This window comes from Rhinatrema bivittatum, chromosome 7 (assembly GCF_901001135.1).
Source record: "Rhinatrema bivittatum chromosome 7, aRhiBiv1.1, whole genome shotgun sequence".
NCBI lineage: Eukaryota > Metazoa > Chordata > Amphibia > Gymnophiona > Rhinatrematidae > Rhinatrema > Rhinatrema bivittatum.
Window position 1 is genome coordinate 279,232,391 of NC_042621.1, and position 25,998 is coordinate 279,258,388.

A 25,998-nucleotide genomic window follows, 5' to 3' on the forward strand; every position below is an offset into this window, starting at 1 on the left:
TTGCTACAATACTATGTTACATTTACATGCATAACTCCTTTGAAAATTTACTTGATAGTTTTGAAAATGTCTTCTATGCATTAATTCCCTGTCCAGCTTATACATACTCTTGGGAATGCCTCCAGACATTGGGGGTAAAATTGCATGTGCTTTCAACACTCATTATTTTTAACTGCCAAGAGGGGTGATAATTTTCAGAGAGCCCTGCAGAAATGGCTTTGAATATTGTCCACTCCAAGACTATTTAGCCTTGTCAACTTCAACATTTTTGCTACTCAATGGTTTTGTTCTTCATTACATATTCTTCTCTTTGGTCTGTGAACTGTTAGGATTTGTGGGTTTTGTGGACCCTTGGCCCGAGGTGGAAGTTGGTACTACCTGAGGGGTGGAGCCCCACAGGTCCTCACCATCGGGAGGTGAGGTCAACTGCAGCAGAGGACACAACTGTAGTTCAGTAGAGGAAGAACGTCCTGCGTCACTGCCACGTGATTGCAGATACCTGCACTGAGATACCATGAAGCGACCTGAGGAGCGGGGAACGTGGAGACAAGCTCTACTGGAGGAGTGATGCAGAGACTGTCCTGTGGTAACAGAGCCTCTGATGTAATGACATAGGGGCTGCCCCGAGGAGTGGGGACGCGTAGAGTAAAGTCTCTGATGTAGTGACATAGGCTGCCCCAAGAAGCGGGAAACGTAGAGTAAAGCCACTGGTGTAAAGGTGTTGAGACTGCCCTGTGGAGTGGGGGAGCATAGAGTCCAGGTCTCCAGTGTGGTAAGGTAGACACTGCCCTGAGGAGCGAGGAAGCATATAGATAGGATCTCTGATAGGCAGTGCTTGAGGCAACCCCGAGGAGCGGAGAAGCAAGCAGGCAGGAACACTGGAGAAGAGCACAGGAGCTACCCCGAGGAGCGGGGAAGCCTGGAGACCAGGTCTCCCAAGGAAGCGCGAGCAGGCCCCCGAGGAGCGGGTACCTGAGTCAGAGTCCAGATCAGCAAGTAGAGATCCAAGGCAAGAATCACGGGTCCGGAGAAGCAGGAACAAGCACCAGTGAGGCGAAGGATCTCGTTGCCAAATCAGTTAGCGTAGGCCAAGGGAGGTGCTTATGAATCCCAAGCTTGTGATGTCATCAGCCAGGGACGCCCCTGAGGTTCCCACCATTGCGCCTTTAAAGTGAGGCCTGGTGGCGCGCTCGCCTAGGAAGGCCCAGAGTCGGTGAGCAGGTCGGATGTGTCCCAGCCACTACAAGGAGTCTCGAGAGCCAGGAGGTACATGGCAATAGCAGCTAGCCACAGCCGCGAGTTCACCCGGAGAGGAGAGCAGTGCAATACATGATGTGAGTTGGGTCAACCATGGCCAACCGCGGCCAACGGTCATAACATGAACATAGCTAAGATTAAATTGTGACAAAACAGACTTAACACATAAATGTTCAGCACAGATGAGCACTGCTTTGATTTCAATTTTATATTTCCATAAAAAAAAATAGAAATTAATACTTTTGTGAAATAATAAAGACATGCATGGGAAGTTTTTTAGACCTATGATTAAAAAGACTATTTGCCCAGTTGCTCATTAGGGCTCGTTAGAATTTCTGAGGTCTTTTTCCTCCCTTATATATTTAGAATACTTTATATCTATATATAACAATGTAAAAACAATTTGTAAGCTTTCAGTACACCATCTCCAATAGTGTTTTGTGTGAAGTTGTCTATTTTTGGCTTATTGATTTTTCTTTTGCTTCTTACTGTTTGATTTATCTAATAGAAAGTATCACAACATGCAAATAATCCAGTTTTCGCCAGGAATAATACAGCTATTAGTACTAGTAAGTATAAAACATACAGTTGTATGCAAAAGCTTAGGCGCCTGGTCAAATTGTATGTTTCAATGAATATCTAAGTGAGCAGAAGCTGACACAACCTCTATATGGTACAAAGTTAAACATGATTTCTTTCTGCAATTTATAAGGTGAAATTACTTCTTACCTGATCATTTCCTTTCCTTTATGTCAGGCAGGCCAGTCCATACAAGTGGGTTATGCATGCCAACCAGCAAATGGAGAAAGATTTCTGATTGCTGATGTCACCTTTATATACCCTCCAACTCCCTCATCCAGAAAGGTCAGTTAAGACAAGGCTGCATAGGGCAGGAGTATGGACTGGCCTGCCTAGTCTAAAGGAAAGAAAATTATCAGGTAACAAGCAGTTTCAGTTTCCTCTTCATCCAGGCAGGCCAGTCCATACAGCTGGAATGTACCAAAATTACTATCTCTTGGGGCAAGAAGCTGCCTGAACTCCCTTCAACATTGCCATCCTCCTTACCTCGAACATCCAGACGATTATGCCTGGAAAAAGTATGCAAGGAAGACCATGTCACTGCTTCAAATAACCTTTAACAATGTGCTTACACAGCCAAGGAATAATCCCTCTTTAGCAAGTGAACCCTTCCAAGGGCCAAACTGTAAGACAACATTGATCAGAATTCTTGTGAATAATCAATCCCTGATGAAGCAAATCCTTGTGCATCTGCAAATGAAAAGATCTGCATACCAAAGCCTTAGAGGCCAATCCAGAGCCACTAGGAGAAACAGTCCTGGGAGTCTTGCTATCTTCTGAAGCACTCTGCTGACCAAGTGTCAAAGAGGAAAGACATACAGCATCACGTTCTGCAGCCAAACATATACCTGATCGATACCAGTTACTTGAGAATCCCTTCTGCAACTGTCCAATTGGAGTACTTTCACCTTCACACTGCTTGCCATCAAACCTAATGGCTGACCCCCCCATCGGGAAATGATTAGGTGAAGACTTCATTTGTCATTTCCCATTCCCCTGGGTCCAGAGGAAATTAGAGATAATCCACTTGGATATTGTCCATGCCTGTTATACAAGATGCTGACAGAATCTGAATGTGTTGTTCCACTCACGGCAGAAGAATATCCATTTCCAGAGACTCTAGTTTCCTCCTTGATTTATGTATGTTATCACCGTGATTTCACTGTGATTTCGGATAGTAGAAAGACTAGAGGGCACTCCATGAAGTTAGTATGGGGCACATTTAAAACTAATTGGAGAAAGTTCTTTTTTACTCAACGCACAATTAAACTCTGGAATTTGTTGCCAGAGGATGTGGTTAGTGCAGTTAGTATAGCTGGGTTTAAAAAAGGTTTGGATAAGTTCTTGGAGGAGAAGTCCATTACCTGCTATTAAGTTCTCTTAGAGAATAGCCACTGCCATTAGCAATGGTAACATGGAATAGATTTAGTTTTTGGTTATTTGCCAGGTTCTTATGGCCTGGATTGGCCACTGTTGGAAACAGGATGCTGGGCTTGATGGACCCTTGGTCTGACCCAGTATGGCATTTTCTTATGTTCTTATGATGTTCTTATGATGTTGTCCAACATCACCTTTGCAGACTAGTTAATTGGGCAAACAGAAAACTGTAGAATTGCTCAAGCCTCCAGGCAGTTGATGGACCAGCTTGCCTCCCCAGGAGACCACTGCACCTGTCATCAACACCTGGCAGTGAGTTCCTCAACTCATGAGACTTGTATCTGTAGTCATCACTGACCAAATTGGGGGCACCAACTCCATCCCCTTGGCCACATGCTCTCTCTACAGCCACTATTGCAGCTTCTGGTTCACAGCTTCTTTAAAAGACAATTGCACTGAGTACTCATGGGACTGGAGATTCCACCAAGAGAGTAAAGCCTTTTGAAGAGGGCACATATGTGCCCTGACCCATGGAACCAATTCCAGGATTGCCACCATGGAAATATAATCTGCCAATAAGACCACAAGGATGGACAACTTGCCACAAAAAAATCTCATATTTGACTCTTTAGATATCTGATGCACTGCTATGGAAGAAAAAACAAGCTCACCCTGAACTGGACTCCTAGATGCCTCAGAATCTGAAAGGAAGCAGACTGCTCTTGGACAGAATGTCCAATCATCCCAATTTCTATAAACTTGGAACCACTCTATGAGATTTCAATAGGCTGTCCTATGTGGGTTGGGCTCCTGTCAACCAATCGCCCAAATATGGGCAAACTAAAATGCCTTCCCTGCGAGGCACTGCCATCACTACCAGCTTCACTTTCAAGAAGGTTCTTGGGGCTATGGCTAGGCTAAACAGCAATGGCTGAAATGGGTAATGGTGTTTGAACACTGCAAAATACTAATGTTCCCTCTGGAATGTGATGTGAATATATGCTTCTGTCAGATCCAGACAGTGAGAAACTCTGCCTTCTCTACTGCCATGATCACTGACTGCAAGGTCCCTATTCTGAAGTTAATCACCTGCAAAATTTTGTTGACCCACTTCAGATCCAATATTGAGCAAAAGGAACCTTTCTTCTTGGTAACTAAAAAATAAATGGAATAAAGTCCTGCTCCCACCTGATCCTTTGAGACCAGAATCACCACTTCCAATGTGGTCAGCTATTGTAGTGTGACTTGTATGGTGACCCTCTTGGAGACAGAGCTCCCAAGCACTCATTGTGCTGCATTAGAGGAGCTAGATCCTCAGGATCCATCTTTACCTCTAGGCTTTGAACAAAAGAACTAGAATTTGAAACAGGGTCTAGAACTCTGTCTTGAAGAGCTTCGATCTTGCCTGAGCCTAAATAGCTTCTGTGAGATGAAGAAAAAACCTTTGTTCCATCTCTCCAGAAATCTCAGCACATTTAAGCTGGCTCACCCACCAAAGCAAGAAGAACTGGCTTTTTCTTTTTTGTGGACAGAAACTCTCTCATTCCACAATCCTCCTAGGAAAACAAGGCTGAAAACTCTCCCTTCAGGTAGAGGTTTGGAAATCTCCTCTTTCTTGTTCTCATCACCATCAGACCACACAGAAAGTGACAACGAAGATGTCAGGTCTTCCCTAATGGACAATCTTCCACTTCTGGATGATATTTATCTCCTTAACAGCCGGAATGGCTTCCATATCCTGATCATGACAAAGACTCCTGTGTGCTGGAAAGCTCTGCCTTGTACCCTTCTGCACATAAACAAGCAGGGACCCAAGATGACAGCTCTTCTCTATGGACGAGACATATAGAGACTACATCCTCAGCATAAGGAAAGCATTCTGACTCTAGGTCCTCTTCAATGTACCTCAATAGCCATCTAGTAAGGTCCTCAAGGGAACTGGCGTAAACAATTTCCAAAGTCCTTCTTGGTCATCCCTTAAAAATGCTTGCAGACCAGAGGCATGCTTCCTTGAAATACAGCCGAGAACCAGTGGGAATATCCTCCCCTGCAAAGTCCTGCACTACTATAGCAACAGCAACTTCAGTGGCCTAAGTGTGTCTGAAGATGTCCCAAACATGTCCCTTAAGACCAAGAGAGATAAGAACCAAGCTCTACAGCACTACAGATGCTGTGAAAGCCACAAAGCAACTGTGGAACTCAAACCTTCCCCCTTAGGGAAAGATAGCAATGGGAGGGGTAAACTTCCCAGCTCTGTAGCAGTCGCAGCATCCTCCCATAAAAAAAGGAACTGCGGGACCCAAAATGGCCCCCCTCAGGGATAAATGAGAAGGCCAAATTTCTCAGCACTGCATTGCAATAAAATAGCTGCCAAAGCCTTCTCGAACCCATGGCCCTGGTAAGAAACCTTGACTAAGTACTCTAGCAGCAGCCTTGGTACATTAAGTCTGCCTGAGAAGAAAAACCATAGCAGAAGACTGCACTAAGGAACTAGCAGCCAATGGTGCCAACCCATAGGACACAATGGGACTCCACTTCTGCCCTATAGTTGAAGAAGGAAGTCCAAGTCACTCTAGAGTGGAGTGCATTACAAAATGGCCAACAGTTCTCCTGCTGCTATCAGGAGATTGGTAGGGAGAGACGCAGACACACATCTACCATTCCACCCAGGGCCCTTGCCAAACTCCTCCAGACTAAAAGCCCTGCTGCAAAGGCTCCCCCAAGCCTACCACCAGACCCAACAAAGCTGAGACACTCCTGCATCTAGCATTGAACCCTCAGTTGCTGCAAATTCATGGGGCAGGATGTCCCCCTCGAGCTGCTGAACAGGCTCTGCACAATAGAAACACATACCTGGTCTGTACAGAATGCAAAACATATGCCAAGCACAGTGCGGTTCATTTCCCATGTAGGCTGCCCAGTGCCATTTTGCCTTTCTCCTGTAGCTGTGGGCCTCAGGTCTGCATCCAAATCACTGCTAGGAAGATGATCCTGCCCTAGTCATGCCACATCCTCCCGCAGAGCAGGAATGGACCTTCCACCTCAGGGTTTCCAGCATGATAAAGGATAGCCTTTTTTTTTTTTTTTGCATCAGCAAAACCAAAATTTAAAGAAACAGTGTATTAGCCTTCCTCTTCTAGCCCACGCAGGCTAACCTTCCCACAAAACAATGCAAATGGGAGGGAGGAGGGATAGCTTACTCCAGAGACAGAAAGAAGAGCCAAGAAGGAAAAAAATAAGCCTTACCCCAATGGAAGCTCCGCTGTTAGCTCAACAAAGGGAGGAGACACCTGCTGTCGTTTCTGAAGCACCCCTCCGAACCAACCAACCCTGCTGTTAAGGGCTCAACTATGTAAGGGAGTGTGGCATGGCATATAGTCTCAGGGCATCTGTAGGGCTGATTTCTAGAGTTAATGGGCAATTTCAAGTTTTGGAATATTTGAATTTTAAGGAGGTGGAGCACCACAGTGAGTTTTCTATTCCCAGAATCTCCCTTGCACATAAATCTTATACCTCTTATAATAAAGTAAAAGGGGGGTCCTTATCCCTAGCCTGTGGCAAATCTTGGGTGTTATGGGTTTAATATCAGTCAACTAGTAAGCCCAGCTCTATGCAGAGGACTGTATTCTCATATTTTCTGCTTCACTATGTTTTTGGCAACCATGGGGAATCTCCCTTTTAATTCCAAACAAAACAAAACCTGGAACTAGACTTTCAACTCCTTTGACAATTCTGGCATATAACTTAATTTCTCATAGATGATGGAAAACTTGCCGTACATGAACTTGATGCTGGTTCTCAATCTTGGAAAAGGTGAGAATATTGTCTAGATAGATGACAACATGTGAATATAAAAGATCTCGGAATATGTCGTATACCATAGCTTGAAATACTGCCGGAGCATTGCATAGACTGAAGGGCATTACTAAATATTCATAATGGCCATCATTTGTATTGAAGGCAGTTTTCCATTCGTCCCCCTCCTGGATCTGTGCTAGATTATAAGTTCCTCGTAGATCTAATTTAGTGAATATCTGTGCTCCTCTAAGTCGATCAAAAAGCTCTGTTATAAGAGGTAGAGGATATCAGTTATTTTCTAGTAATAACATTTAGACCTCAATAATCGATATAAGGGCAGAGGGACCCATCTTTTTTTCCAACAAAAAGAACCCTGCTCCCGCAGGAGAGGAGGATGGTCTGATGAATCCACGGGCTAAATTTTCTTGGATATATTGATTCATGGCCTCTGTTTCTCGAACTGATAGTGAGTAGACTCTTCCCCGAGGGGGCATTTTTCCAAGGAGTAAGTCAATAGCGCAATCATAATCTCGATGTGGAGATAAGGTTTCAGCACATTGTTTACTAAAAATGTTGTCGAAATCTGCATACAAACCGGGTAACTCAGGAAGAGTTGGAACTGAACAGTGAATATTGAGTGTGGGTACCTTTACTTGAATCAGACAGACCTTATGGCATTTTGGACTCCATTTTGCCAGTTGTAATGAACTCCAGTCAATGTGAGGTTGGTGTAACTTCAGCCATGGCAATCCCCAAATTATCTAGTTCACCACGGAAGGTAGCACATACACATGAATTTCCTCTTGATGAGGCAGACCGGTAGTCATAATTAATGGCCCAGTGATGCAGGAGATCTTGTCAGCCAAAGGTTCCCCTGAGACCGATGATATCGTGAGAGCAACGTTTAGTGGTTCCATAGGAATTTAATATCGCTGAACAATGCTCTCTTCAATAAAGTTTCTGGCCACTCTGGTGTCTAAAAAGGCTTGCAAATGTATTACGTTTTTCACTGTAGACAGACTCACGGGGATTAAGATCTGTGGAGAGGAGATTGAGTGACTCAAGGAGACCTCTCCCACCAATCCTAGGTCTGAGAGTTTCCCGGCTTCAGAGGACAAGATATACCATAATTACCAGCCCCCACACAATATAAGCAAAGCTTATGTTGCTGTCATTGCTGACACTCCTCGGAAGAGATCCTGACCTGGTCTATTTGCTTGGGCTCCTCGGCACCGGATCGTGATTCTTGAGGTTTGGTTGGGAGGAGTGGACATTTAAATGAAGGTGCTAAATGCACCACATGACGAAGAGCGGCTCTTTCCCAAGACCTTTCCTGAAAGCGAAGATCAAGGTGAATTGCCAAATGGATTAGTTATTCTAAAGAATCCGCCGGGTCTCATCCAGCCACCTCATCCTTAATGGATTCTGATAATCCTTGGTGGAAAATGGCTGTGAGGCTATCCTTTCCCCAGCGAAGCTCAGTGACTAAGTTCCAAAACTGGACAGCATACTCCCCCACTGAACAAGAACCCTGCCAAATTTGTAGTAAATCAGAAGCAGAAGTCAAACATCCCAGCTCATCAAAAACTAACCGGAAGTCTTTAAGGAATTGATCCAGATTATCCAGTAACAGATTATCTTGCTCCCACAGCGGGGATGCCCAGGCTAGAGCTGGGCCCTCTAGTAATGAGAGGATGAACGTAACCTTAATTTTGTCATAAGGAAATAGTGGTGCTTGGAGTTACACCAGTTGCACTGGTTAATGAATCCTCTGCACTGTTGAGGAGCTCCATTAAAACAAAGAGGAAGAGGCAGACAAAGAACAGCACTGGGAGAGGGAGTAGATGGCAGTGGCGGTGGGGTAGCTATGGCAAAGGCATCCATTCAGGCTGCTAGTTTTTCAAGAACTCCCATCACTTGGTTCAGGACTCCCTGTTGTTGCTGCACCTACGTGGCCAGACCTGGAATAGCTTGCCAGGCTGTTGGGTCTACTGGATCCATCGCCTCTGCAAACTGTTATGATATGTGGATCCCAATGGAATAGAGTAACAGCCTTAACTTTAGGCTGAAGACTGAACAGGCTGAAGGGTAATGTCAGAGTTCGACAACTGACCAATCCACAATCCTGCAAGGGTTGGAGGCAGATGGGAGACCAACCAACCCTAGTCCAGGCAGAGATCTAGGTAGGCAGCAGACAATCCAAATCTAAGCATGGTTTGGGGCAGACAGCAGACAATCCAAATCCAAAGTACAGGCAGGGGTCAAGGCAGGCAGCAGACAAACCAAATCCAAAGTCCAAGCAGGAGTTGAGGCAGGCACCAGACAAACCAAATCAAAAGTTCAGGCAGAGATCGAGGTAGACACGATAAGAAGCACATCAAAGCACCAGCACAAGCAAGCCTGTTGCTGAGGAAGGGAAATGCTGTAGAAGCAACGTTTATATTTCCAAAGTTCCCGCTTTCAGCGCAGGAACTTCCAGCGAGGACGCCCGACGTGAAGAGAAGAGGAGCCATGGTGGAGCGCACATCCTGTCATGCTCCTCTCTGTGGCTGCCGCCACCAACAGCAGCCATTGCCGTGCCACAGGATCGCCGGACAAAGGCAAGGTCCAGCTCGCTTCTTAACCAAGACCAAGGAAAATCTTTGATAAATCAGCCCAAAAACTGGTCAGATCTTCAAATCAGAACCCACAGATCACTGCAAATGACATGCTAAAAATTTTAGCTGACACAGGAGTGGTTGTGCACAGATCGATAGTACAGAGTTGCTTACACAACAATGATCTGCATGGGAGAATTGTCAGAAGGAAAACTTTTCTATTACCTTATTACAAAAGTCATTGTCTAAAATATGCAAAACAATACTTTGATAAGCCTTAAACTTTTTGGAAAAAAACTGTTTTTGATTGATGAAATGAAAATTGAACTATTTGACTTCAAAACACAAAATACTATAACTTCTATTTTATTTATTTATGTATTTATTTAGACATTTTATATACCGTCGTTCCATTTATAGATCACAATGGTTTACAAAGTGACTGATGGTTTACAGACAGACAATGATTGGTTACAGATGTAGTATTCCTGTACAGGCATTAAAATCTATCTAGAGAATTTTCTATTACATATCAGTAACTGATCTAGTACTTAAGGTAAGGAATACGGGGATTTCAAATGATAAGATAATTTTCCATATCATTTATTCTTTCAATGGGTACATTTTCGAGTTTAGATTAATATTTTAGTTATTCTTGTCTTTGTGGCTCTCTATGTTCTGGTGTTCTAAGTTAGTTTATTCACATTTTTTAATAGTCATGTCTTTAGTTTGCATTTGAATCTCTTTCTATCGGGTAAAATGTGTAGCGTCTTAGACAGAGAATTCCATAGCATTGGGCCTGCTACAGAAAATACCCAGTCTCTTATTTGTGTTAGGTGTGTGCTCCTTATTGTTGGAATAGTCAGTAATCCTTTATTTTGGAATCTAAAAGTTTGTTGAGGTGTGTAAGATTGCAGAGTCACTCCTAAAAAGCTGGGGTTATTGTAATGAATGATGTTGAAAGTTATCATTAGAACTTTGTAATAAATTCTGGCTTGTACTGGTAACCAATTCAGTGAGATCAGTGTGGGTGTAATATGATCATATTTTCTGGATCCTAGTAGGAGTTTTGCTGCGGTATTTTGTAATAGTTGCAATGGTTTGAATTGGCATGCTGGAAGACCTAGAAGTAAGGAGTTACAGTACACTAGGTGTTATGCTCTCCTCCTCCAAAGGGGAGGAGTTAGCAATCTGCTGTCACTCACTCCACCAGGAGGGCGGAGTTAGTAATCTGTTCTGCTTTTCTCCTGAAAGGGGGAGGAGTAGCTATCTGTCATGATCTGCTCCTCCAGAAGGAAGGAGTTAGCTATTTGTAGATCTGTTAGCGAACTGCTGTTAGAAGCTCCTGTAAGGAAAGGAGGTAGTACTCTATTATGGATCAACTCTCTCAGGGAAGAGGAGTTGGTAATCTTGTCCAATGATACTCTTCTGAGGAGAGGAGATAACAATAGATATATTGTACTTTGCTACTGAAATAGCAATCTATCATGTCTCCGCTACGGAGTAGCAATCTGTTATATATAGACTGCTAGCAAGTCCCAAGGAAAGAGGAGTTAGCTATCTATATAATACTTCCGTGAGCGGGGTTAGTGGTCAGTAGTGATTGGCTCCCACAGAGTGATGATAGTGAAAAGAATGACCGCTTGGAGGAAATGGTGAATCCCTGGGCCGATGGCAGATGACAGCACCCCCAGGAGGAGATCCTGAGAGGAACCACCGGCTAGGCTAGAATATGAAATAACACAAATAGTTCTTTATTAGACTGGAAGCTGGACCACCGATGGTGGCAGTAGTGAGTCGATGTATTCTGCAAGGCTGAAGTCCTTCTGATACTGGAATATATCTCTGGGTTGCTTGAGCTGTAGAAAGAGACTAGAAGTGGTGAGTAGACAGGGTATACTGGATACAAGATGGTACACTCACAATAGTAGATGTCTGCAATGGTCTCTATGCCACAGAAAGTCGTCAGTATATTCAGGAACAGGAGCCGTAGGCGAGCACAGGTTAGAATAAACAGTCTGTAATAGAATTCGCAATAGTTGTAAATGAAGTGGCTTCTAGCGTAGAAGAGAGTCTGTAAAAGATTCTAGGAACATGGGCCCTCATGGAGCGAGTACCGGTTCCTATCTGTAATCTTGCCAATTGTAACTCTTGATCTCCGTATCTGCGATAGCATCTAGGACAGAAGGGAGTCTTCAGGGCTATAGGAATGTACGCCCTCGAGGAGCGAGTACCGATTCCTATGCACAATAGAACTCACAGTGTTCACGTCCGCGATCGCTTCCAGGCAATGAGGAGTCTTCCGAGTAGTCAGGGTTGTAGGCCCTCGAGGAGCGAGTACCGGATCCCATCTTGGCAATCTGAAATCAAGAAGAGAGAGTGGAGCAACTGTGGAGCGGGTTCTCCTGGTAAGTTTGAAAAGGCTGAGCAGTGGAAAAGGATTCCCCTGGCTAACTCGGATCGTTGTTGAAGGTAGCGAGGACTGTCGCAGCGAGTCCTGTTGGAATTCTGTTTGCAAGTAGCGTGGACTGCCGAAGCAAGTCCAAAAGGAGTTCCTTGCTAACTCGTTAGAGGTTAGCAAACAAAGACCTTTTAAAGTACAGATGGATGACGTCACTGCGGGGGGATGCCCCCGAGGTTCGCGCCCTTGCTGGTACAAAGTCTGGAGCACGCACGTGCTCTTACTTCATCAGGAACATGGCAGATCCATAGCGTCAAGCCAGCCTGGGGACACCGAGACCATGAGGCAGGGAGAAGCCGTGGCCGCAACTGTCCGTCAGAGCCGAAGGGAGTTGCTTTCCAGATAAGAGGGTGGAGCGAGGGGCGATAAGAGGCATGAACGCAACACTAGGTTTGAGAATATTAGAGTTTGTAATACAATATGGAAGTCTGCCATTGTTAATAATGGTTTCAGTAGTTGTAGTATACGCAGCTTGGTGTAACCTGTTTTGATTAGTTTACTGATGTGCATTTTCATTGATAGCTTTTCATCTAGTTATATTCCTAAGTCTCGTACTTGTTCTGAGGGATTTATTTGAAAATTGCCCAGGTCCATGACTGGTGGTTTAACTATTGAAGTATTTAATTTCTATTACTTAACAATGTTTCTGACAGTTGAAATTGCTAGCTGGAAGCATAAAAATATTTTTATAGCCCTTCCTCTGCTTTGTAAGAGTGAGTTACTGTATCTTTATTTTCAAATGCTCAGACAGATGTTTAGAGTTGCTCAGGAATGCTGAAAGCAGACAGAACAGCAATCATAATCTGAGAGGTTAGAAGAGTCACAGCCTTTTTCATCTGACTAATTGAAGGCCTAACAAATCAATCAACTTATTGGGTCTTAGTAACACTTTTTAAAATAAGAAGTATTGACTCAACTAATAGGATGTCCAAACCTTTGCACATGCTATAGTCACAGTTTTATTATTTTCAATATATTAAAATCAAGAAATAGTAATTTTTCATTAAAAATTGCAGAAAAAAATGTTATTTAACTTTGCACCATGCAGAGGTTGTGTCAGATATTCATTGAAAAACTACAATTTAACCAGGTTGCCTAAACCTTTTCATACAACTGTACATAAGGTACCTATTCCCCCACTCTGAAGAGGAAGAGCAGCTTTCTACAGTATTAATCATAATAAGTCATCAGAAGAAATAATAGATCCTTAGCTAATTGCAGATCAACAGTGTTGTTGTATGAGACAGAAGGGTTCCCGACTATGACAATTTCGTTTTATTCCAAGGTCCAAACAGTTCCAGTAGGGGCTGGTTTGCTGAAACAGTGAAGTTGGGAACAGATACAGTTACAATGCCTTTGTCACGGATTTACATGCTATGCAGCCTCCCCGTTCCACAGTTCAGCCTGATGTGCAGCCTCCCCTCTACTAGGAGTCCTCAGCAAGCTCCACTCACAGCTGCACAAGTTACCTCCTCACTGATCATCTGATGCCTCAGCCCCAGCCCCACTTAACCAAGCCTGTCATTCCCTCAGTGCCTCTTCATTGAGTCACCTCAGCTCTCTGACCTAGCCAGCCTCGCCTTCTGCTTTGCCTTACAAGCTACCCAGGCCTTCTACCTTGCCTTGAAACCTACTCAGGCTTTCCTACCTTGCTTTGTGGCCTATCTAGTCCTCCTGCCTTGCTCTATATAGCCTACCTTGGCTTCCTGCCTTGCTCTGTGGCCTACCCTGGCACCCTGCCTTGCTCTATGGCCTTCCAATCTTCCTTGCCTTGCTATGCATTGTTCAGTGGCCTTCTGGGCCTATCTGTCCTGCTTTGAGGCCTTCTATGCTATTAGGGTTACCTAGCCCTGTCTCATGCCATCGGGCTTTCTGGTTTACCTTTGTGTGTCCTAGTTCTGTCCTTGTCCAGTCCTATTTTTGTCTAGTCCTTGTCTTGTCCAGTCCTTGTTCAGTGCTATCCTTGTCTATTCTTGTCCTTGTCTTGTTTAGTTCTTGTCCTGCTGTGCTATCCTTGCCTAATTCCCAGACCCTGTCTTGTCCTTGGTTCAGCCCTGCCTGTATCTAGCCCCTGCACCAACCTTACTGCCAGTGCCTGAATCCAGTTCCCAGCTTGTGCCTGTCTCCAGCTCCCAGTCCTTGCCTGCTCCAGCCATAATGTTCAGCAGGAGACAAGTATTTATTTATTTTAAAACATTTATTCCCCGCCCTTCCTGTATTCAGGAAGGGTACAATAAAACACACACAATGAATTACAGTTAAATGGATAACATTCCTGTGCATTGGATGATATAAGGGTGAGAGAAAGACCGGAAGACAATGAATTGCTAACTTGGTTCAGGAATGCTTTACTAAACAGATGTGTTTTTAGTGCTTTTTAAAATAAATTCCTTTCATGGGAGGTTCCTCAATTCTTTTGGTAGGGAGTCCTACCAGTCCCCGGAACCCAAGTGTTCTACCTGCCAGGGAGAGAGCTGGTTAGGCAGAAGACCAGCTCCAGTCCTGCCCTACGGTCCTGTTCTGCTTCTGCAGTAGTACTCTCTGACTCCAGCCTGCCAGACCATGACAGTCTTTTATACACAGACTCACTAATCACTTTGCAATCCATAAAAGAGATACTTTCATAGCAATGATGATGCTAATGATGAGTGATCTATTTTAATTAGAAGAAAAGTACTATAATCTTATATACATATCTCACCAAAAGAAGCTACCATCTCTCATACCTTATTTGTTGAAACTAATATCAGTCTGTAGTCGATAGAAAAAACAATGCTGTCTATTGGCTCTTCAACGTTCCAGTATTCCTCCATACTGACATCTAAACCTCTGATATGAAGGCAGCGTATGATGCCATCCTAGTTGGAAAACAGGTACATTTTCAAAATATTCTAACCAATCTGTCCTATTCAGCTGCAGAATTTCTTCAATTACTAATGCAAGAATTATCTACTATTTGCCAATCTTTAAAGAATGTATTTAACCAAGTTCAGAGTTTGCTTCAAATTATTGTTCTAATAACTGATAGTTTGCATCCCTTCTTGGCTAATCTTGCCCTCTCAACAGCCCTGCCATAAATGAGAATGAAGATGGGTTTCCCATTACTACTGATCCCTGGTAAAGGAGACCCCCTATGCCTTGAAAATGCAACAGTCAATCCACTATCAGTCTGCTTACATCAGCATACCATGGTCTTGATAACCAGTCCAGTGCCACTAGGACCGCAGCTCCAACCAAATCAACTCTAAGAAAAAGAGCACTCTCAACTGCTGGACCACACCAATGGAATGCGCTCCCACCAGTCCTACGACTCGAACCTAGTCTACCAGAGTTCAAAAAACGGTTAAAAACCTGGCTCTTCAGTCAAGCCTTTCAATTCCCAGAGGGTAAATAGGCACCTCAGCATGACTCTCAGTTCCAACCACTGCAGGTTGACATTAACACCTTGCACTTAATTACATATATGTACTTGCTTATTCGTTAAGTTTATTCAACAGTCATTATTTACATACTATATAACAGTACATTTGCAGATTATCTTCACTACTAAAGTTCCTTGTAAAAAGTTGTACACACACATTCTATTCCAAAACACTAATAATGTTAATTGCCATTTGCTAAATGTTATTTTTACCTTCAATGTTCCTTGTAATAATGTTTAATGGTTGATTGTTATTGTTCAATGTTTAATGTTCTATGTACAAAACCCCGGTCTAACCTCCCAGACCAGGGCAACCTTTTCGTTACTTGTAAACCGGAATGATTTGTATTGCATACAGGAATTCCGGTATATAAAAATTAAAAATAAATAAATATAAATAAATAAAATATACCTACTCCTTCCCGAACTTTTTTATTACATGGCCTATTAATGGCCAAGGTGGAAAAAAGCGCATAAGGCAACATTTCCCTTGGCTACTTCTGTATCAGTGCATCCATAATCCTTTCATTGACTGAACCTTCTTGCCTTTGCATTCTGGTGGGTTGCTATTAGAACCATCTATGGTTCACCCCATTTTTGTATTTTCTGCTTGCATGCCCAATGGCTTATCACCTGGGTCTTTGTATTTCACCTCAAAAAAATTTGCAAGTTAATAAATAAAAAGTGCTCCTAATTAAAAATACACTACGTTAACTAAGTCACTGACATCATAGACTTTTTGTTAGCCTTAATGTGCCATTGCATCATTATGAAGTTCTCATTAGTTGTATTCTAGCAGTAGCAATTTGACTGAGGAGTGTGGGAGAATTTCCTGTTAATTTGTTGTTTAATATTCCACCAGGTTGTTTTTTTCATCCATTACACCCAGAGGTAGCAGAATGCCTTTTTGGTTGGTTTGTCGGGGCCAAGCCAATCAAATTCCATGCCTTCTCTCTCTTTGTTCCTCTGCCCATCCCCATCAATCTCTCTTTCTCTCCTTCCATGCCCCCCCCCCTTCCTTTCTCTCCCTCTATGTTCCCCCTTCCTATGCTGTTCAGCAGCAGGAGGAGGACAGCGGCAGTGCCTTGAGCCATGTCCTCAGCCTCCTTTTCTGCCTGGCCTTGACTGCTGCTTTGAATCAGTATATAGAGTCCTATGTGGTTCAAATTAGCAGTCAGGCCCACAGCTACAGAGGTGGAGGATGTGGTCAACGAATCGCTTCTCTCCTTCGCCTCCTCCTCCTCCTGTTGAGGAATAGCTGCTGTCTGCATTGCCCATTTCCAGATCTCCCATAGCAATTCTGGAGGTATGGCCAAATTGGTTGAGCCATAGCCCCTGTGGCTAACCCCATTCCGACTACACCAATGACGAGAAATCCCTTACATGTCCTGCTGCATACAGACCACTTTGATTCAGTGCCATAGTATTCAGGCTCCCGACCCGTAAATTGGCCACTCCTGAGTCTCCTAGGAAAGCAAAAACAAGATAAGTGAGAAAAACAAGAAAAAAAGCAACACAAAGTGAATATGTACATACAAAACTGTATTTCTCTAAGATAACCCACAAGACTAAATTAGAATGTGAAAGTCCTGCCAACTGTATAGGACCCTGAATAGAATAAAGATAATTCCTCCCTCGATGCCTTTCCCACCACCCCTTCAGCTTCTCAGATTAACTTGAGTGAAACATAAGAAACAAGAGATGTGATCTTGCTAAAGGTAAATCCAAATAACTGAAAACCAAGACCAAAGTCTAAAGAGGAGAGTCTTCAATATGGGGCAGATTTTAAAAGTTACACGCGTTACCCGGCACGCACAAATGTACGCCCGATTTTATAACATGCGCGCGCAGGTTATAAAATCAGGGGTTAGCTTGTGCAAGGGGGTGCACACTAGTGCAACTTGCGCGCACCGAGCCCTCGGGGAGACCAGCTGGCTTTCCCCGTTCCCTCCCCCACCTTCCCCTCCCTTCCCCTACCTGTCCCGCCCCCAACCCGAAACCACCCCCGCCCGTACCTTTGTTGTGGAAGTTTCGCCTGCCAAGTGCCAGCGCGCGATCCCCCCGGCCCAGCGGCTGTACGGAGGCCTCTGCCCACGCCCCGCCCCGCCCATTTTTTCAAGCCCCGGGACTTACACGCGTCCTGGGGCTTTGCGCACACCGCCGGGCCTTTTGAGCATAGACCCTAGGCACTTGGGCTTTGAAAATATGCCCCTATATGTTTTGGTGAGATATTTTAATCAATTGTTTTCCACGTATCCATTCCTTTCTCATTTTCTAGGTTCCTTTTCTTATATTCTTTCTAGAGAATATTGTCAAATGCATGAAACAATTTCAATTAATTTTGCTTTAGTTTACTGGTTTGTTTTCTTTTCGGCATATCATTCAACTAAGGTTAAGAAACAGATATTACTGCATGGGGAAAAAGATCTCATGGTCATGAGCTATAGCCCCAGTTGGACTAGCTCCAATCAGGTCCATATTCAAATGGTTTGTCCAGCTATCATTTGGCGTTAGCCAGATAAATCCCCATGTTTGAAATCCCTCCCCTCCACCCCATACTCCGGCTAAATTTAGTTGAGTAGAAAGAAGTGGCACTGGGGAATGTCACCAAGGCATGGACTTTCTTTGTCTGGGCCAGACAAAGTTACCTGGGTAACTCTGGCCAGCCAAATAGCAGACCTTTAGCTACCAGGACAATTTTACTCAAATAACTTTAGACCGGATATTCAGCCTGGCTGTATTCTGGTTCAATATCTGGATACAGTTAACCAGACAAAGGTGTCTAGGTAAAATTGTCCAAACATGGCCAGGTGAATATGGATCTCTGTGTTCATTTTCTCCACTGATATTTCACATATATAGTTAGTGGATAATGTCTTAAAACACTTTGGCAATAAGACTTATCTCTGATTAAACCCTGTAAAGTGTCAAAGATCAGACAGGGTAGGAGAACTGTGCTTGCCAACATCAGGAAGGTCTTTTAAAATGGACATCTGAAATGCAATTTATGACCAAACTATCAAATTATCATGATGCAATAAACTATCTTAGCGCTTCATTGGATTTCCTTGCCTTTTCAAACCCTGTACTCTAGGCGAGTTACAAATCAGGTACTGTAGGTAATTTCTTTGTCCCCAGAGGGCTTATGATCTAAGTCTAAACCTGAGGCAATGGATGCTGAAGTGACATGCCTAAGGTTACAAGGAATGTCATCAGGATTTGAACCTTGCCTTCCCTGGTTCTCAGCCTGTTGCTCTAACATTAGTCTATTCCTCTACTCTATACTCTAACTTTTGTGTATTGATTTTTATACATTCAAACTGTTATCATCAACTAGCAGCATGCCCATTTGGAAAGAAGTGGTACAATTTTATTGCAATTTGCACAACCAAAATCTGACTTTATAAGTGTACGTAGGGTGATAAATGTGTTTAGACAATAAAGTATGAATTTTATTCTCTCTTTCCCATCATCTGAAGGTATGCTAATTAATAAGTATGCAACCCATGACAGAGCAGTTAACATAGTTAAAATTACTACTCTAACCATATTCTGCTATATTCCATTGCTTGGGCAATTCTGTAATAATTCCTTATAAATTCTACTTTACTAAAGACAAAATTTCCAATAAGGTAATAGAAGGGTATAGTAATTTGAGTAGGAGTTTAGTGTTAAAGTTTCTTACCACCAAGGTGCTTAATTGCATTTGGATTGCTGTGTCCAATAACCTCATATGTATCTGTATTAATTACCAAAAGATGTCCTTCTTCACATCCCACATACAAGTCAAATGTTGGACTCCAGCAATGAGAAACAGGATGGACCACAGGCTTCTTTTCCTCCTTAGGCTTGAAGACAAATTCCGTGAAAATCAAATGAGCATGCCAAACAGTCAGGTACTTTCAGCAGTACAAGGATCTCATTTGATAACAAATTTTGGTTGACATTAACTGGTCTTGCTATTTTTGTACAGTATTGCTTTACCCTAGTTAGATCCTTCTGTAACAATTCCGCTTTACAACAAATTGAAGGCTCACAGACAATGTTCTCTCTAAATCTTTGAGGATTGTGTGCGCAAATTAATTCTCGTGTGCACAACACTTTAGAAGCAGTGTACAGATTTATGAGCAATTTTCTTTGAAACATCATTCTATTTTCTTTTCCTAAGCATGCAGTGTTATCCTGTGGGTGTTTGTTTCATGACCAGTGTGTGCGTGCACACAGGCACAGTTTACAGAGAACACTGCTCGCAGTTAAATGTTACAAAGAGGGATTTCTCCATTTTGTATATGATTACGTTTCTATTCCATTTGAGGTGAGGTTAGCTAATCGATAAACTTTATAGTATCTCCACTGCTCAGAGATAGCATCTTTCTTTTCCAGCATAATCTCCTAAATTTCACACATTTCCCCTCTGACGGAACAAACTCTACGTTCCGATGCTTCTTAGATTGTCAGGATGTATTATGCCCCTAGGTCTTGCAGCATGGCTGTTTTTGAAAATTCTTTCAGAAAGGTATCATTTCTACATATTAATTCCTTTAAAATTGTGGGGTCAATTTTCAAATTGTATAGCTGTCTAACAGTGGGAGTAGGACAGCTAAATTGTTCCTTTTGAAAACTGAACCAGGCTAAGCCTCTAAATTTAGGTGGGAAAACAAGTTAGGCACTTAGGGGTAGATTTTCAGACCTATGCACGCGCGTCCATGTGCGCGCTCTACCCGGCGCACACATATGGATGCGCGATTTTATAACATGCGTACGCCGGTGCGTAGATGTTATAAAATCAGGAGTCGGCGGCACAAGGAGGTGCATATTAGTGCAACTTGCATGCCGACACCCACGACCTTCCCCTTTTCCCACCCAGACCACTCCGATTTCGGAGGGAACTTCCCAAACCCCTAAACTAACCTCCTTTCCCCGTCCCCTAACCTACCACCCCAGCCCTAACCTAACCCCTCCCCCCCAAATTTTTGTTATACCTGTTGCGCCTGCGTTGGTGCAGGTGCAGGTTGCGCGCACCAGCAGCCTGCCGGAACGCAATCCCCCAACACAGCGGCAAATGGCCGCTATGCCGGGAGCCTCTGACCCCACCCAGTCCACCCCTCCGGACCACCCCCGCCCCACCTCTCCCCACCCCTTTTCCAAAGCACCAGGACTTACTCGCATCCTGCGGCTTTACCGCATGGCAGGGCCTTTTTAAAATATGCATTTTTTAGCTACCTAATAAGTAAATTTTAAAAGGTGAGCGCATGCGCCCATAAACGTGCGTAATGGGCACGTGAGCAAAAACACACTCAATTTTATGTTCTGTGTGCAAGTATGCATGTACCATTTAAAAACTCTCTACCATATGTGTTGGAGCCTTATGCACCTATTCACAAGTGACTGACTGGAGAGAGGGAAAGAGAGAGCACACCTCTTTTAAAGGGCCAATCTGAAATCTGACACTCTCTATATATCCCACTGTAAGAGGGGCACTTTCAATTCAGGGTGAGTTTTGGAGGAAGCGGTGTTACAAAGGTCTACAACCCCCCCCCCAAATGTAACAACCCCCCCCAAAAAAAAAACCCCACCCTGAGTTGATAGTGCCCTCCTTACAGTAGGATATATATAAAGTGTCAGATTGGTCCTTTAAAAGAGTCTCTCTCGCTCTCTCTTTCTCACCTTGTGCCTTATAAGGGCCAGTAGTAAAGCTACCTGTGGAGTACATTGCCATGGTCAGCCTTGCATAATTCAGGGGTTACACACATATGTCTTAGCCCCAGACACCTCTTTTCTGCCTTCTTATTCTTAATGTTCACACAATTATGTATGCGCATACTTCCCGGCTTCTTAAAATTTACTTTGCTTGGGCATGGCCCACATACGCATGTATGGGACCAATTTTCGTGAGCAACGCTTTAAAAATCTACCCGTAACTTAGGCATACACATTTAGATGAATGAATAGCAGGCTTAAATCCGGTCAACTAAAATTTGGTTGCCTTAGCATTTTTTGAAAATTGATTTGTGTGCCTACATTCTGAATCTTTAGTACACTCCTGCTCCAAGATAGAACAAGACAATATTTAATAATATTTTACTCCTATTTATTATTCCTCTACACCTATATCCATATGTTTGGCCCACACAGCCTAGTCACACTGTGCCAAAAACCTAAGCTTCTGCTATCAGCCTACCTACCCAAAAAAATTGCCACAGACGATTCAGGTTCTCTTCTGGCTGAAACTTCACCCAAAGCAGACTCTTATGTAAACCAGTAGGGGGCTTCCTTATGTTACACTCCCCGCCCCCCCCCCCCCCCCCCCAAGAAAAGGCATACAAAATGTGAGAGGTTCTAGTGCCTGTCTGAAAGCACGGAACCAGTCTCTTGTTAGGGTTCAATAATAAATGGATCAAGCAGATAGTGTAGTGAACTCAGACCAGAGGCAAGGGCAGAACTTCTGAGCTGGTCAGAGAACCTAAACCACATATGAGAACATAAGAACATAAGAAAATGCCATACTGGGTCAGTCCAACGGTCCATCAAGCCCAGCATCCTGTTTCCAACAGTGGCTAATCCAGGCCATAAGAACCAGGCAAGTACCCAAAAACTAAGTCTATTCCATGTTACCATTGCTAATGGCAGTGGCTATTCTCTAAGTGAACTTAATAGCAGGTAATGGACTTCTCCTCCAAGAACTTATCCAATCCTTTTTTAAACACAGCTATACTAACTGCACTAACCACATCCTCTGGCAACAAATTCCAGAGTTTAATTGTGCGCTGAGTAAAAAAGAACTTTCTCCGATTAGTTTTAAATGTGCCCCATGTTAACTTCATGGAGTGCCCCCTAGTCTTTCTACTATCCGAAAGAGTAAATAACATGTGTGTGCCAATATAAAATCGAGGACACATGTGCGCACACGTCCATGTGTGTGCACCGGGAACCACGTGCACATGGACGTTCACGTGCAGATTTAAAATTGTACTTTTATAGACTACTGATATTGCTTGCTAAGAAATGTATTTTACAAAAATGGATCTCTCCAGACCCGTCCACATTAACACAATTTTGTAATTTGATTCATCAGACATGTATTCTGGATAAGTATGTAGACAAATTCTTGAAAATTCAAGAAGAAAAGAGACTTTGTCAAACGCTGGGACGTATACCTCCGATCTCTTTCTCCACTAGCTCACAGTTTGCTTCTCAATGACTTACCCATTGTATAACCTTATTCAATTGCTTTCATGTTGTTGGCTTGTAGATAGCGTGGCCCTCATAATAATTTTTTGATATATCAGGATCACCAGATAAGGGGTGGGGGGGGGGGGGGGAGGGGGGGAGTTTCAGTGCGGCTCAATATTTCTTCAGTTGAATGGATTCTGAATTGTCAGATGCCCTGTCAGATGCAGAACTCCTTCTGGCGAGCAATAGTTGATCCATGTAAAGTACAAACTGAATATATGAGATCAGTTTCTCTATGTGTTTATTCTTTGAAAAGCACAACACTGGACATGTAAGCGTGAAAATGTTTGCTGTTTGTTCTTGTTGATATCTTTCTTTTTCAATAAAAAAAGATTTAACTAAAAAAAAAAATTCACCTTTAAGTGAATTGTTATGCAGCTTCCTAAAAGCCTAGAGGCTGATATTCAAAGAAAGCTAAGTGCCTTGAGTTCTAGTCACCCCCATCTCAAGAAAGACATAGAAGAAGAACTAGAAAAGGTGCAGAAGAAGGCAAGAAAAATGATAAAAAAGATGGAACATCTCTCCTATGATGACAGGCTACTCAGGTTGGGGTTCTTCAATTTGGAAAAGAGATAGCTGAGAGGGGATATGATAGAAGTTTATAAAATAATTAGTGGGGTGGAATGAGTAAATCAAGGACAGTTATTTACTTTTTCAAATACTACTTAAACAAAGGGACAATCCATGAAACTAACAATCAGCATATTCAAAAACAGATTGTAGAAATTACAATCAAGCTGTAGAATCTGTTGCCAGAGGATGTGATCAAGGCGATTATCATGGATTTTAAAAGAGATTTCAACAAATTGTGGAAGAAAAGTCCATAAAACATTATTAGTCAGGTATTTATTTATTTATTTATTTATTTAACAGCTTTTTTATACCGACATTAAAATACACATCATATCGGTTTACATATTAAACAAAAAGGTGGAAATTACATTAAACAGGGGGGGGGGGGGGTAATAGGATAACTGATAGAATAATAATAAGAAAATAGGGAGGAATCGAACTTAACTAAAAGGAACCAGTAACTAGAGAAGGATTAAATATGGGAGGCAAGGTTGCAAGTCTCCAGAATTGTTACAGTGATTAGGTGATTCAGTGGGTTACTGTGGAGAGGGGGGGGGGGGAGACAGGGGATTTCATAAAAGGTTGCAGAGGAGCAGCCGGGGATTAATCTGGGAAGGCCTGGTGGAAGAGCCATGTCTTCAGCAATTTTCGGAACTTGTAAGGAGATGGCTCAAGGCGTAGATTGAGGGGGAGGGAGTTCCAGTGAGTGGGACCAGCAATCGACAGGGCACGATCTCTTGTGGCTTTAAGTCGGGCTTTCTTGAGTGGGGGGACTTGTAAGGTACATTTACGGTTCATTCTGGTGGGGCGGGAGGGTTGTGTAAATTTTAAAGGTTCACTTAGCCATGAGGAGTTGTCATTATGAATGGCTTTGTGAATGATGGTAAGTATTTTAAAAAGTATACGGAATGAGATGGGGAGCCAATGTAGGTCCTTGAGGATGGGAGTTATGTGGTCAGATTTGTGGGCATTGCTAATGTGGCGTTTTGCAATATCTGTAGAGGTTTGATAGTGGAGAAAGGGAGGCCAAGATAAAGGGAATTGCAATAATCAATCTTGGCGGATAAAGTGGTTTGGATTACAGTTTTGAGGTCGTGTGTGTGAAGTAGGGGCTTGAGCTTTTTAATGACCATGAGTTTGTAATAACCCCCTTTAATGACCGAGGAGATATGGTTTTTCAGGTTCAGATGTGCATCAAATAGGAAGCCAAGGTTTCGTACCGGGGTTTGGGATGTGAAGGTGGCGATCATGGGATCTTTGGAGGGAGAGAGCTTGAAAGTTTGTTGGTTATGGATGAGGAAGAGCTCAGTTTTTGCTGTGTTGAGGCAAAGCTGAAGGGAAGTCAAGAAGGTGTTGATAGAGGAGAGGCATTTTTCCCAGAAATTTAAGGTGGCAGAAAGAGAGCCTTGGATGGGGATGATGATTTGGACATCATCTGCGTATATGTAGAATTTGAGGCCTAGATCTGAGAGATAGTGACAGAGGGGGAGGAGGTAGATGTTGAAAAGGATAGAGGAAAGGGAGGAACCTTGGGGAACCCCTTGGGAGAGAGTGACGCGGGAGGATTCGGAAGTGCCTAGTTTTACCAAGAAGCGTCTGTCAGAAAGGTAGGAACTGAACCATAGTAAGGCGGTGCCGGAAATGCCGATGTCGGCAAGGCGTGAGATGAGGAGATCGTGGCTTATAGTATCAAAAGCCGCAGAGATGTCAAGGAACTCAATGAGGAAATTGTGGCCTTGGTCAAGGCCTGTGAGGAGAAAGTCAGTGAGTGAGAGAAGGAGGGTTTTGGTACTTAAGTACTTACGAAAACCAAACTGTGATGGGTGAAGTATGTCGTTATCATCAAGGTAGTCCATGAGTTGGTTATTTACAACCTTCTCCTAGATTTTGGAGATGAATGGGAGATTAGAAATGGGTCGGTAATTAGCTGTGATTTTGGGGTCTAGAGAAGGCTTCTTGAGTAGGGGTTTGACGATTGCATGCCTGAGGGGATCAGGAACTGAGCCTGAGGAAAGAGAGCAGTTTATAATCTCTGCTAGAGGGGGAGCAATGATGTTGGGGATGGAGAGTATGGTTTTCGTGGGTATAGAGTCGGAGGGGTGAGATGCAGGCTTGGATTTCTTAAGAATTGTCTCAATTTCCTTAGAGGAAATGAGTTCTAGAGTGTTGAATGAGTTTTTCATGGGGGGGGGAAGTAGGGATGCGTTTGGGCTGGGGGAGAAGGGATGAGGGGGTGTTGTAGGCGGGAGGGTAAGGAGAAGCTTAGATATTTTGTTGTAGAAGAATTGCGTGAGTTCTTCACATTTCGAGTTTGTTTCTTCTTCAGTACTGCTAGGGGTAATGGGAGTGGTGTGGGCTGCGACGTAAGAGAAGAGGGCTTTGGGATTGAATGAGTATTGGTGGATCTTAACAGCCTAGTAGTCGCGTTTGGTGTTTTGGATGGCATGGCGGTAGGCGTGTAGGTGAGTTTTGTAGGCAGCAGAGAGTTGTGGGCATGGGTCTTTGCGCCAGGCTTTTTCTTTAAGTTTAAGATTTTGTTTCATTTCTTGCAGCTCTTTGGAGTACCAGGGTTTGTTGTTGGAGTGTGATGTGCGTTGTTTGCATGTGATAAGGGGGCATAAGTTGTTGGCTATATCCTGGGTGAGGTTGGACCATGAATTGAGAGTGTTGGGAGGAGCAATCAATTTTGTTTAATGATTCAG

General features: G+C 43.3%; 1 protein-coding gene across 1 annotated transcript in view; it reads right to left on the reverse strand.

Moving 5' to 3' along the window:
• CFAP43 (cilia and flagella associated protein 43) overlaps positions 1 to 25,998 on the reverse strand; it is a 368,309-nt gene that overhangs the window by 287,491 nt on the left and 54,820 nt on the right. The window contains 3 exon segments of the mRNA XM_029610740.1: positions 14,796 to 14,927; positions 16,874 to 16,956; positions 19,176 to 19,338. Coding sequence (XP_029466600.1) covers positions 14,796 to 14,927; positions 16,874 to 16,956; positions 19,176 to 19,338 — 378 coding nt within the window.